The 14,221-nt window shown below is 40.4% G+C and overlaps 1 protein-coding gene across 1 annotated transcript; it reads right to left on the bottom strand.

Moving 5' to 3' along the window:
- Positions 1 to 5,053: 5,053 nt before the first annotated feature.
- LOC140551319 (phospholipase B1, membrane-associated) lies at positions 5,054 to 13,937 on the bottom strand. Its single transcript, XM_072674758.1, has 14 exons — positions 13,880 to 13,937; positions 13,560 to 13,624; positions 12,766 to 12,856; positions 12,272 to 12,330; positions 11,813 to 11,880; positions 10,115 to 10,166; positions 9,923 to 10,003; positions 9,450 to 9,515; positions 9,136 to 9,227; positions 8,641 to 8,722; positions 7,499 to 7,600; positions 7,316 to 7,411; positions 7,034 to 7,105; positions 5,054 to 5,840 (listed from the first exon to the last, which is right to left on the bottom strand). The coding sequence occupies exons 1-14, from the start codon at positions 13,935 to 13,937 to the stop codon at positions 5,676 to 5,678; spliced, it is 1,149 nt and encodes a 382-aa protein (XP_072530859.1). The 3' UTR covers positions 5,054 to 5,675.
- Positions 13,938 to 14,221: the final 284 nt, after the last annotated feature.

The raw sequence follows: 14,221 nt of genomic DNA, 5'->3' as shown, positions 1-14,221 counted from the left end.
CCTGTACTAACTTACTGCAACTGCACCTGCTTTATATAGGCAGCCGAGGGGAAATGACATCACTGTCACAACAAAACACTCGTTTACTTTAGAGACGTCTGTTCATATAATCTGCACATAGAATCGGTGAACACCATATGGACAGAAGTATTGGGACACCTGCTCATTGGCTCGTCATAGTTTCTTTCAAAATCAAGGGCATTGCAAAAAGAGTCGATCCTGCGTTTGTTAACACAACTGCATCTACTGTCCAGGGAAGCTTTCTACTAGATTTTGGAGCATTGCTGTGAGGATTTGATTGCATTCAGTGACAGGAGCGTTAGAGAGATCAGGATGTTGGATGATCACCACCTCACTTCATCATCCCCAACTCCCAAACTCATCCCAAAAGTGCTGGATGGAGCACCCTCATCTCAGAGAACACAGCTCGATAGATCAATGCTGGGGGGCTTTAGACCACTGTTTATACCCATCTGTGCAGCCTGAAGTAGATAAATGCACTGATTAGAAGGGGTGTCCACAAACATTTGGACATTTAGTGTATGCTCTAGAGCACATTTGGGGTGGGGCTTATTTGAACATTTCCAACTTCTTGAAACTTTGGACATTTCTGTATATTTGTAATTCAGTTTGATGTGAATTGCTCAGGAATCAGTCAGGACAGTTTTAGGTTTGAATATTTAATGAACAGCTTTAACCAATGTTATTATAATTCACCTTTTACACAACAATCATGCAACCTCCCAAACACAGACACACAGAACAAGGTTTACTGTTTTTTTGGAACACAGCTGAAGAAAACAGCTTACACTGTTACAGAGGTTTGCAGACTCTTGCTCATCCAGTGGTTGAGTAATTAAATAGAATTCTATAGATAAGCCAAATGGTTGAAGTAAAAAATATATATGTGACTATGCTATTGCCAGGGCCTTTTTTGATAGGTCGTTTTAAAAATTAATTTATGACAAAAAGGCACATTGAGGATGTTGTATGGAAAACCCCCTAAAGGTTACATTTTCAGATTTACCACTAATTCTACTATCAACATTACAAACACTCTGCACTGCTAATTTTGGATAGCAATTTTATTGGATACATTTGCATTGTAAACATGGTCACCCCCTGGATCTTATCACCATCATAATACGCTATTTTACCTCAAGTCAGGTTTTTATTACACTCAAATATGAAACAATCTGCATTATTTTCCTGTAATAAGCCTGTAATTGATGCTTAAGGAGGCATCTCTAAAAAGTGTTTTGTGTTTTTTTAAGGATGGTTTTCATCTGACCTCCCAAACACACACAAACAGAACCAGGTTCACTAATTATTTGGAACACAGTTGAAGACAAGAGCTCTCTCTACATGTTCTGAACTTTGTAGATGCCTGCTCATGTAACGTTTCTCCTGAAATCAAGGGGAGTAAAAGGGAGTTGTGTCTTCATTTTGGCTGCCTCTACTGTTCTGGGAATGCTTCACTCTATATATTAGAATATTGCGCTGCAGATTTGATTGCATTTAGTCACAAGAGATGCGAACAGGCCAAAGAATGCAGATCCACTGCTCCACAGCTGAATGCTGGGTGGCATTGTGGCAATGGGTGGCACATGGCTTAAAGCAACATGATTCCTATTTAGAAGGGGTGTGTGGATATTTTTGGATGCAGCATGTACTTCATATTCCAGTCAATGACTGGTTTCTTTCAACAGTGTAATTCCATTAGAACCTCCCCTTCCTCCATTAAATCTTGGCAAAGGCAGAGATTGATTAGGCTCCAGAGAGCAATGGCAATGCAACTGATTTATTGAACACAGTAAAGATGCATTTGAATAAAAGTAGCTGACCACAGAATGCATGCAAAGAAGGGATGGAAAATTCAACAACAGAGGGAGGTAGACAAAAATAGGCCATATAGCCATATCAGATTTCTCTCCTATTTACAGTGTCCTTAGTGGCAGCAACATGTCCTGGACCAGCAGCACTCCCAGTCTGAGAGGGTTTATGAATGAGAGCCCAGAACAATAAAATGCCAGGCTGTTATCACAACCATGGTGTTATAACTCTATTTCAATTTAGGCCTGAAATTACTCTTTCTGGGTTACTATCAGACTGGTCCTAATGAAATTAGTTACCTCAATCTAGAAATATCCAGTCAACAGCATCCTGTGGACAGCATCCTGTGACCACTGATGAAGGACTAGAAGAAGACCAACACAAACTGTACAGAAACAGGTGAGCTTCCATTACTGACATTACATCTACAAGGTGGAGCAACTGTGGAGGAGTGTCTAATAGAGTGGACAGTGAGTGGACAGTGTTTAAACACTCCAGCAGCACTGCTGCGTCTGAACCACTCGTACCAGCGCAACACATCAACACCATGTCAGTGTCACTGCAGTGCTGAGAATGACCCACCACCTAAATAATACCTGCTCTGTGGTGGTCCTGTGGGTTCTTGATCATAGAAGAACACAGTGAAAGGAGGCTAACAAAGTATGCATAGAAACAGTCTTTACAGCTACTAAAGTGGAGCGGATATAATGGGCAGAGTTACCTGGAAATTAAAGCCATGATTAGGTTACATCCAAAACTACAACAGTTATCTGAATAAATAATTATTTTACTGTGAAAAGAAAAGTGCTGGAAAAATAGTCCTTTGTTCTTATTTGCAGGTAAACAGCATTTGAGCAGGCTTTTATGTTCCCTGTCTGCGTCATCAGATCATTGTTCAATTCTCAGAAGCTAAAACACCCCTATCGTGTTGAATACTGCATGTGTACAGTGTACACTGGCTATCTATCTGTCTACTCTACTCTACCTAAAGCAGCAATGTAATAGTAAATTCAGACACTTTAAGGGGTCCTCTGTTGCTGACACAGGTGTTCAGTTGCACACAGCTTGCAAAGTCTCCATAAAAAGCATTGCCAAAAGAATAGATGCTCTGGGGCAGCTGCCAGTTACCAAGTGTCAGCTAAAAGAGTACCAAGACCACTAGCGTTATACTGTGGAGAACAGCGGAGCTCCTTTCAAAAGCTTAAGGAAGACTTTGAGATACATCTGTGTTCCAAAACTAACCTTTCAAAATCAATACTTTACCTGAATGCTCTTGTGGCAGATTGCAACCAAATTCTCACAGCACTGTTCCAATGTCTGGTGTGTAAAGCCTTCTCAAGCGAGATGGCTACTGCAGGAAAGGATGACTAAACACCCTTGGTTTTGGAACAAGCCTTGTATTTGAGGTCCACAAACTTTTGGACATGTAGTGCATTAAATTGTTCTGTTTGGATTCATTAAAACTGGGAAAAATCTAAATAAAGATCCAGGCTGGGTGTCAGAATCATTACTCTATCATTAGTGAGAGGAATTGGCTTGTTCAAGAGAGATAGATGAGTGTTTGGCATTGAGAGAATATTAATAATGTTGAAATGCAATGAACCAACATGGTAATAAAGCTTGAGAAAATTACAGAGCCCACCTTGCGCTGGAGGAGATTGACTGCATATTCAATTTCCTGTGCATGTGTGATCTGAGCTGAGGATGACTATTCATCTTTTACATAATCAAAGGTTAACTACTTTCTTAGACATGGCTATTTTTAATCAACAAGGGTAGGCAATTGGCAGTTGTGCCCGGCCCATTACAATCTAACTATCCAATAACTTGTATCCAATAACCATTCGTACATTGTTCTCGGCAAAAAAAAAATACGTAAAGGTTCTTCAAACGGGTTTTTACACCTGTGGTTCCCAGCCCTGGTCCTGGAGGAGGCCCCTGCCCTCAACACATTTGATCCAGCCAAAGAGCTAATTCACAAGCCATTCCTGAGCTGAAGGTTGCCTGTTGGAGGAGGAAACTACTAAAATATGCAGAGCCAAGGTCCTCCAGGTCCAGCGGTGGGAACCACTGCTTTGCATGCATACATCTAATTTATAAAATAAATTATTATATATATTTTTTAAATCATCCATTGAAGGGTTCTTTAGGGCAGTGCCTTTCAAGGCAGGCCTCAGAGACCCCCCCCCCAGACGGTGCACATTTTTCTCTAAGGTAGGTTGGAGCAACCTACACCTACGTATCCAAAGTGGCTTCTCAGTTCTGGCCCTGGAGAGCTGGTGTCCAGCTCAGCTTGCTGATACACACCTACAAAAGTAATTGCAAAATTGTTCTCTCCATGGCTGAAAACAAAGGCCTTTCCTCAGCCTCTCTTTGCTGTGAGAACTCATGGGCTACTATTTAACATCGATCAAACATTGGTTCACCTCAATATCAGCAGTGTGATGGAATAGCTTCTGCTTAACATGTTGTCCTTTGAGTGCCCTCTAGAGTTTACTCCCTCTACATGCTGATTTCCCATGACAGGTCGTTAGGCCTCTTACGCTGTGTGTACTCTCTGGGTGTTCTCTCCAGGGGAGCCTCAAAGAATGAGCTCACATCAGACAAACATCTTTTAGTAGAAAAGCTGATTGTGTAGTTGCTAGGTGCACACTGTAGGCTGCCTGGTTTCCTGGTTGAGCACTTTTTGTGCTTTCAGATTAATCAGACCTGAGCATTTGGATTTTAAACATTTTAATACGATACCAGCCATGCAATTGTTCACATGTTTGTCCAATCTCAAATTTCCTATTTCACAACCTGCCCAGATCCTAATCAAGGAGACAATAAAACGGTTTAGCGTCAGCAGTGCCCTAGTGTTTACTCTGTGTCAAATGTCCATGATGCTGTTTGCTCTAGCAAAGGCCACAAAAGGTGATGAATGAATCCATTGCTTATTATGGAACACACCTGTATGAACATATTTGTGGTAGGAAACCATCTCCAGCTTTGCTATAAATCAATCTGTGCACCTGTGAGAGTCCAGTGATACTAGAGGATATGATCAACCCTTATTTCAGTCACAGGCTCTTGCTGACATTCAAAGCTTAACACTTAACATAGCCCTTTTCCAGCTAAAGAATACTCTGCATAAAAAGCACAGATGCATGTGCACATCTTCCAAAAGCTTTATTTGAAGAGACTAAAAGCATGTCTCAGGTTGCGACATTCAAAAGCGATTATCTCATTACTATGGGCATTAGGTATCGCTCTCAAACGGGTTGTATTTAACCACCATCTGAAAAGCCACAATAGTCTTCTCTACAAACAGTTAGCTCCTTTGACCTTGCAACCATAATGTGTTTTCAGGCTAACCTCAGGCCATTTTTGTTCAGGCAAGTCTGAGCTGGCTCACACAATTACCTTTCCTAGCTAAATCAATTAGAGCAGCATTAGTATGGGCTAAATGCGGCCTGCACCTGCCGTGGCTCTGTTCGGGCTCCGAAATGGTGGATATCCAGTTAGGTACATGATGGATGGATCAGACAGGGTCATCAGGTTAGCGTTCATGATGTTCTGTTGCTGGCAGTGCCATTTTACCATTGCAATATGATGAGTGAATGAAGTAATCCACTGACATTTGCTTCCCATATGATTCTGCCAATTTTACCCATTATCGTCTCTCACTTGCAATGACACATTTTCACTTCCTCTCCCTTTTGTAGGCCATAAATATAACACTGTATTGTTGTTGGACTTTTAACCTTTGAAAGTCCAGTCAAAAAGTGGTGGAAAAAACATTGCTGGTGGCGTATGGATAGCAGAAAGGCAATACTAGAAAGGCAGTGCTTCATTTACAGTTTCTATAGGGATGCCATGCTGCTGGCCCACCAAAACAGAAGAAAAGCCAAAGCAGTCATTGGGGAGAGGACTGTGGCCAAATGCAGGCCTCCTGATGCAGGCGGGCTGGGTTGAGGTGACTGGCCGATTTTGACAGCGTTGGGTTTGGTGTAGATGTAAGGGTGGTCCTGAATTTGGAAAGAGAAACAAAGAAATAGAAACTACGCTCAATACAGAACAATCATACCTGTGCAATAGAGAATAGCAAGTGATATTAAAGGCGATGTTAGTTCAAATGCAAACATTATAATCATCAGTGATCCTGAAGATTTTTTACCAAATGATGGGGCTCAACGAATATTGGTTACAAATATATTAAAACCTAGAAAATCTCTCATCTCTGCCTGATCAGAAATGTGCTTTCATGCAAGACCACACTCTGACTAACACTGTTTTTCTAATTATTTTATTTTCTGTCAGAGGCCTGGAACTATGCGGGACTCTGAGGTAAAAGACAGGATCCAACCAGGACTGACTACCAGTTTCAACTACCGACACTTTACACCATGGTTACTACTGTAATCAGGCAAATACTGCTAGCATTTAACAATGTCTTGTGTCAAAAAGGCTACACTAAGAGACAAGACAGTCCAGCAACATTAACAGTCACTGTCGTGCAAAGAAACATATGTGAACTTTACATGAGACAAAAAAATAGAGAAAATCTCTATAAGCGATCAGTTCATCATTACACTTCTTATTGCATTAGACTTGAAGCCTGTGGATGTAGACTGGATTAAAAACACAATGTTGTCAGAAACTGCTCAAGTCACAGCACTTCCTCAGGTAAAACTGATCCAGCTTGAACAGGGTTTTAGACTAGCCAACACACCATGCCTGGCAGCTCAGATATCCAGTCAAATCAGAGACAGACAGACAGACAAGAGAATAAGCACTGTCAACAAGCTCTCCAAAGCCCAAAGCCTAGTTTCATTTGTGTGAAACGACTGAAAAAGTAGGCTTTTTTATTAAAGCCATGTATAATTTAACTATAGTTAAGGGGTGTTTTTACATTGCTAGCGCTCTTGCACACTGGTAGTCGGTCCAACACAACTATAGGGACTTTAGTGTGTGAGGGCAGTGCTGTGGCAAGAAGTCATGGGGGAGAAAAAAGAAAAAACACACAACACCACCACTGCACTATTTCTGATTAACTTGAAGCACTGCTTGGACAGTCCAGCCCTGTCCCATCCCGTCCAACTCAAATCAAACAGAGGAAACTCAAAATGACAAACATTGTTCTTTACTTGACTAAACAGCTAAAGGCATAATCAACAGACAGCAATTAATCATTTAAGACATAAGTAAGTAACAGCCTTACCACAGGAGGACACATGAGCTGAATAGGGGTGGAAAAACTCTCCACCATAAGCTTTTCCCCTTCAGGCTGGAACTGCACATATGGTGAAGAGACCAAAAACATTCCGTACATCACTACAAATTTCAGATTATTATAATCTACAGAATAATATAATCTGTGTACAAACATGCCAAAAATGTTAAACCTTGAACTTCAAATACAGACAGCTTTACCAGATGGAAAATTACATTACAAAAAGCACTTTTGGTAAAATATCCTTTTAAAATGGTTGCATAATCTCACCATGTTGTTCCAAAGACCCTTAGCTAGCTCCTCATGCCCTTTCATGGTGAAGTGGAAACAGTCTGGAGTGAAGAAGCTCATATCAATCTTTCCATCCTAACAGAGAAGAGAAAGAGTAAGACAACCATAGAACACATTCGTTTTTTTAAATAATTTATGGTTTTATATTTTTGCGTTTCTTACAGGGTGCCGAGGAGGGTCAGCAAATTTCAGAAAAGGCTGAAGAATTACAGCAAAGTCACTCTTAAAGAAACGGTTGCTGTAGAGGAGCTGCTCTAGAGCATTCTGGAACAAAAGCAAGAAATTGAACAAGCAAATATTTACAGTTTGTATAAATGTCCTGTCTGCAAAAATATAATATAAGCAGGCTTAATACAGTATTTCAGCCAAATGTCAAATTAACTCAATTCCCTCCAAATCCTACAAGTACTCAAAAATGTGTTTTATGTAACATTTGTTTCTACAATTTTGCACAGGAGCTACAAAGCTAATGGAAGTTTATATTTGACTCATTCAGCATTATGCAAACTGGCAGCCTAAACAATCATCTTGAATAGATGATTTCTGACATGGTATAAAATACCGCTTTTGTACAAAATGTAAATTAAGTATTATTATTCAGTATGTACAATATACATACTGAATTAAACAGCATGTTTGATTTTAGTTTATTATAGTTGTCTTGATGTATAAAAATACTAGAAGAGTCGTTTTGTCTGTAGTCAGTAGTCTGTACAGTCAGATGTCAGTAAGTCTTTTAGGCTATTATCTTTTGTCAAATTTCAACATCACATATGAAAGTGGTGAATCAGAAAAATGTCAGATTTAGCATTTTCTGCTGTTCACACAGTCACACAACACATCGGTGTCACATTTGATGAAAAAGACTGGATTTGATCCACTTTTACATGCTGTAGGAACCTGGGTAAAAAAACCTGCATTGATCGATAAATATGTGCTCATCAGCAAACATCTGGTCCTTAAATTAATGATAAAAATAACAGTTGATACAATGGCAGGTGTACACTGGGATTTGGGCATGCAGTTTGCATGATTGCATGCGCTTCTATTACTTAGTTATTACCCTCACAGAGTCAGCGCTAAACTAAGCAAGAAACGTTCAGAAAGATGTCTTAGCTGATCGACTGCACTTTGCGGGTTTTTGCTGAACAATTAGTTTAAAACTAAACTAGGCCCAGTTTTGTAGCATAAGGTAGACAATAACATCCATTTACTCAATAACAGATTAAGTATGTGGTTTGGGAAAGAGTGTAGGCCACACAGACTCCATTAAGAACCCAACTTTCTGATTAGGACTTACACACCTGGAATTGGAGGTTGATCTCAATCAGCTCCTTAAGATCAGCAGAGCCGGTGGCTGGTTTCACCAAGCAAGAGCAGAAAGATCTGGGGAAATTTGAGCACATAAGACAAACTGATCAGCAGACACAAGATTCACAGGAGAGCAGAAACAGTTACCAAAAGCCATCGCCAAGCTATTTTTGCTGCCCTGCTTTGTTGCGCTTGTAGAATTTTGGTCTTACAGTATACTACAATAGTTCAACCATTCAAACTCAATTACCAAAGCTTCACGTTGGAGGTGATGAAGCACTGCTTCAATCACACAGCACAGTAAAGTGTGAAATGATTATATTTGTATTATGTATACACACATTATTAAAATTGTTCCTTCATAAAACACATTTTTGCAAGAACACTGCTGATGCTGGATGTAATGATGATGACTACTTATAATTCTTATTTTGATTATATAACACAATTATGATGATTATGATGATGATGGAATCAATGTGAAGTACCTTTGGAGCAAACACCCTGGAGTTGGTTTCTGCACCTCACGCAACGTCTCCATGGGTAATATCTGAACTACGTTCACAATCATGCGAGGAACCTGCACGGAAGTGAAGACCGATCAATACTCCACAAAACGAACTTCATCAGGCTCACATCAGAGTGGCCTACAGGTGGTAAGGATGGTCAAGCACAAAGAAAACTGCCGTATGAAATGCTATCATTCTGTAGACATCTTGAGTCTTAGATGATTTAACAGCATCACCAACATGATCTGAGGAGAGGGGCAGAATCTCAAGAGAGCTTTGAAATGGACCATTACCTCATTCATCAGCATCTCCAAGGACACAGTCATGTAGTGTACGAAGTTCTCCACTGAAAAGAGGGACTGTGTATATAAATAGATAAAGAAAAGAATTAGGTACTGTCCTTTGGCTCTCCTGAGGCACAGCAGGATCAGTCTTAGTGCAGGAAATGCCCTTTAGAAAACACTTCCTTAGGGAGGCCAGTCACTCCTTCTACCCTCGTTAGGGTGCTGTTTGTTATGGTGGGGAGAGAAATTTTAGCACTTCAAGCATTTCAGCCTTGTACTAGTCATAAGGACAATGAACCATTTCCACAAGGACAGGCTCTGTCACAAAGAATAGCATCAAGTAAATCAGCACCATCATCCTTGTGACAGCCTTAGTTAACCGTCATGTGGTCATCTAAAAGCTTCATTAAAATACAGCATCTCCATGTCCTGCTGTGCTTCAGTGTCTCCACTTGTTATCTGGAAAAGCATAAAGACACTACCTTGTCTTTGCAATAATCGCAGATGTCATTCATGCCAATGAGAATGGTCAGCAGTTTCCAGTCCTCGTCAAAGTTAACACCCTGCAGTTATAGAGAGTTTAAAAAAAATGGGAGGGAAAAAAGGAACAAAAGACAACCAAGATCAGACAGTGGCCAATCATTTGACTTCAGTATAAAGATTTCGGTTCTTACCTCGTAAGTTTTCAGGGTGTCAATCAAATGTCTGGTTTGTCCAGGAAGGTTGCTTAAAAACAAGAGTTATAGCACAGAGACACTATGTGTAAATCATATAATAAATGTATTATTTATTTGATGACGGTGTAACAGTATCAGTGTCAAGACACTATGTCAAAGCACTAAATGAATGAAAGTGCACATTTAGATTTCTAACATTAAATACACCATTAAAATTCACTAAGAAATAGAATTAAATCGGTCAATCGAACCAGAGGAGCCCAAAGTTTTGCTCATAACTGCTGTGTTCTTGTGTCCTGATACAAAATCAGAAAAATATATAATCCTAATTGTTGCAATTGTTGCTATTAATACACAATTTTGGGTGTCTGTGAGAAATGATCCGGGTATGTTACATACCAAGAACATTAGATACTCTGTTCTGCTACACAACTACACAGACGTCCTTTCAGCTACTCCATCCAATACTTCTGGGATTCTTTGTGATTGAGGACTAGTCATCCAATATAAGTACCTGACCTTTCTAATGCAGCTGTGGCTGAATGAAATGTACTGGAAAGCCTTCCCAGAAGAGTACAGGCAGTTACTGCAGCAAAGGGGAATAACTGGACCCTAGTACTCTTAACCAAATCAGAAGGAAATACTGGATTAGCATGTATCTACAAACATTTGGGCCTGTAAAGTAAGTCTGAACTATAGCTACCCAACACTCACAACAGACCTTTAGAGAGTGTGAATTGAGAACAGTAGTTTCTGATACCGATACACACAAGGTGTTGTGTCCGGTCACGGCGAGGTTAAAGCCAGTCTCACTGAGTGGAGCTGGGGTTCCATGGACAGTTTTGGTTGGGGCAGGACCCACTACACTGGGGTTGAAGAGTCTGATGATGTCTGTAACACATAGCAAATCAGAGTCTAGCTATGGTACCTGGAAGACACCAGTATACAGTATTTATAAAGACTGAGATCCAATGCGAGTCTGAGTTGGGTACCAATGTGATCATTGTAATGTGCTGTATTCATTGGATGTTCACCGGCTGAGGGACTACAGATACAAAGTTATAGGACTTTTATACACAAGCTTTACAAGAAAAATAAACGAAATCAAACATGCTGAATAAGTCGTAAACAGTACTTACTTGCAAGCGTTATAACATCTTGGAAAGTTCCATAGCCACCAATGCTGCAAGATACATTACATGCCTAATTAAGTGTGACGGGTCCTTCACAAAGCAGGACCATTTTTTACAAATACACAAATCTTTACAAATTCTGGACAACACACAAACGCAAACACACAACTGCACTTTTAATGACTACTGCACTCCAAGAGATATTCAACACCCTGGACAGAATCACTCATAAGAGCACACACCTGCAAACCAGGTGGCAAACCAAGCTCTTCATTAGTTGCATCAGATGTGCTCGAGATAAAAAATCTGGACTGGCTTACATGGGGTTACATGTTGATGCATTAGATGTATTGAGCCATTTAAACTGCTCATTTGATTGGTTTATTGCTAAACAGCTAAAAGGTTGTATATTTTGTTAATAAACCTAATTTGCAATTAGGGGTTGAATAATTTTAACTGTAACTGTAAATGCATCATTTTTTCCACAAAAACTTCAAAACAATGCTTTTTTGCAGCTTAGTTTCCATAAAGAAAAAGTTAGCACACGTCACCCAATCTTTACCTCCACGACACATGACGAAATTCAATAGGTATGCCAAGGACTGTGGTTGCATTTGCCCCAATAGCAGTCTGTAATGATACAATCAGAAGTGGGTCAAGTACCTCAACAGCACTTCTGTGAAATAATGACTCAGGAACCAGCATATTCCCTAAACCAATTACAGTTACAAATGACTCCCTACAGTACGGCAGTGGAACATCCAACATCTACCAGCATACGAACTGAAGTCTACCGTTCTCAAATTTTATAATAGATGTAAAAAAAGTGAAATGTTAAATATGTAGACAAAATTAAAGATTATATCTGTTGCCACAATATCTATTTTTTTTAACATGTTTGCTCTGTTCTATTAATGAATGCTGTGTTTTGGCAATGGAAGAACGTGGTCATAAAACAGTAGTGTTTCACAACCACAACGTAAGAGAAGCAAAGCCACAGAGAGCAGAGAATCATACTCACGGTCAGTGAATCTCCAAGAGCAGCAATCACTTTGATGTCTGCTGCCTTAACCATCTCAACTACACACACAGGAAGAAACTCAGAGATAATGACATTCTATAGAGTATGTAGGTGAAGTGTAATACACTGTAAATCTAAATGTTCAGGTTTAAAACAATCATAATCTTGAATACCTTTGATTCCAATAAACAGCACTAAAACATATAAAACACTGTAGCAGAAAAGTGTTTAACACCTAAATGTACTGTAGAATATTTGGTATTCAGCTCTTCCATTCAGCTTTTCCACACCTTAAACCAAAGAGGATTATGACTGAAGAGCCCAAGTTGAGATAAATGGTAGTACAAAACAACACAGGACGGCCATCACTTAAAGCAGACTAAGGCCATGGCAGAAGATCAAACAAACTGAGATTAGCAACATTTGATCAAATGCAGAGCTGGCTTGTTTGGATTATGGATATAGATCCATGTATTGATCCCAGAACAGCTTACTTGAGTTGGGTATGGAAATGGAAGCACTCATGTCGGGACACCTGAAAAGTGGGTGTTTGAAATTTGCAGGCCTGGTTTTCTCAGGATACTCCTGTGAAAGGTTCAGAAACATCAGGATGCAGATACATCTTCATACTTAATTATAGAAATAGCTGGAGAGAGAGTCGTAGTTACAACTACATCACATCACTACATTTACTTCAATGCTACTGGAGTCTGTTTCTTTAGAGTGATGCTGTAGAAGAAGCACAACATATGACTTAAACATTTAATGACTATTGTTTCTTTTCCAGAGACAGATCTTTAATAAAGTAAACCATTACACAGTCAGTACTCAGTTTTGTGGTTTACCAATAGGGTTTCTTTTCCAGCTGGAGTATGAACTCCTTGGGTGGCCCATTCTAGTACTGTTTGGGAAATCACCAAGCTGTGCTGGACTGAAGCCCTTCAGGCCCAGAAGTAAATACCCATGTTGGTGGTTCTTCTACAGAATGGTCATCAGTTCCATGAGAAGCACGGTTTGGTGAGCTCCTTGTTCTAATAAACTTCATTAACCGAGCAGTAAATTACCATGTTCAGCAGGTGTATCCCAAATGTATACCAAACCATGCTATATCACATACTGCCCCCCCACCCAACTCTGGCACCTTCATGTTTAAAGTGCAGTAAAACATAAAATCCTCCAATACAGAGAAAGCATTACCAAAGAATAAAAAGATTCATGATTACATCGAATCAGTGTTGAGGTCACTTTGGCCTCTTTAAGCCAACGAAAAGCATAGATATGACCATACCTTTTTGAGGGCTTCCTCACTGTAATGGCGGAGTCCTTCTTCATATTCCCATCTCCAGTCATCCCCTTTAAATAAACAGCAACATGCCCAACACCTTAGACACATCCCAACATTAACCCTCCGATATAAAGCACTGACCACAAAAGGTCATGGCTACAGCAGTTTCAGATTCAGATGACATCAGTGTCCATCTTCAACCTCCATTCAGCCATCACAGCCCATTCCAGGCCAGTGGCTTACTTTTATGCTGCATACATGTGTTGTGGGAGCCATGCTCTGTGGCTTGTGTTCGCTCAGCTCTGGCCGCTTCCAGCACTTACCTTTGACAGGGCAGGAGGCTAGCAGGCAGGTTGCCACGGCGATCAAAAGCCACTCCATGGTGGAGCGTTTCCAAGCTGGGCTCGTACAATGGTTGTGCACGCAGGGGAGAGCGGGGCCATTATATCAGGGCCCCCTTATCTCGCCCACCCAAAACAGCTGAGTGACAAAGTTCAGGCCCAGTGACATAAAGCACGCCGCAGCAACACACGCAGCCGCCACTGCGCCACGGGCCATTCACAACTTTGACACGCTTCAACGTAAACCGGGTGATGACCACAAGCTCAGTTAAGTCACATGACACAAAATTCCATACAATATTTTCAACAGAAACCTGAGAACAT

Source organism: Salminus brasiliensis, chromosome 1 (assembly GCF_030463535.1).
Source record: "Salminus brasiliensis chromosome 1, fSalBra1.hap2, whole genome shotgun sequence".
Taxonomy (NCBI): domain Eukaryota; kingdom Metazoa; phylum Chordata; class Actinopteri; order Characiformes; family Bryconidae; genus Salminus; species Salminus brasiliensis.
Note: the sequence above shows the minus strand (reverse complement) of the source record. Positions and strands in the feature narration are given on the sequence as shown.

Excerpts from the sequence above, each read along its gene's own strand:
- LOC140551319 (XM_072674758.1), bottom strand. The coding sequence starts at position 13,937 with ATGGAGTGGCTTTTGATCGCCGTGGCAACCTGCCTGCTAGCCTCCTGC. Across the intron at positions 13,625-13,879 it reads AGCCTCCTGCCCTGTCAAAG|GGGATGACTGGAGATGGGAA; the intron begins GTAAGTGCTGGA and ends GTTTATTTAAAG. Across the intron at positions 5,841-7,033 it reads AGCTCATGTGTCCTCCTGTG|GACCACCCTTACATCTACAC; the intron begins GTAAGGCTGTTA and ends TTCCAAATTCAG.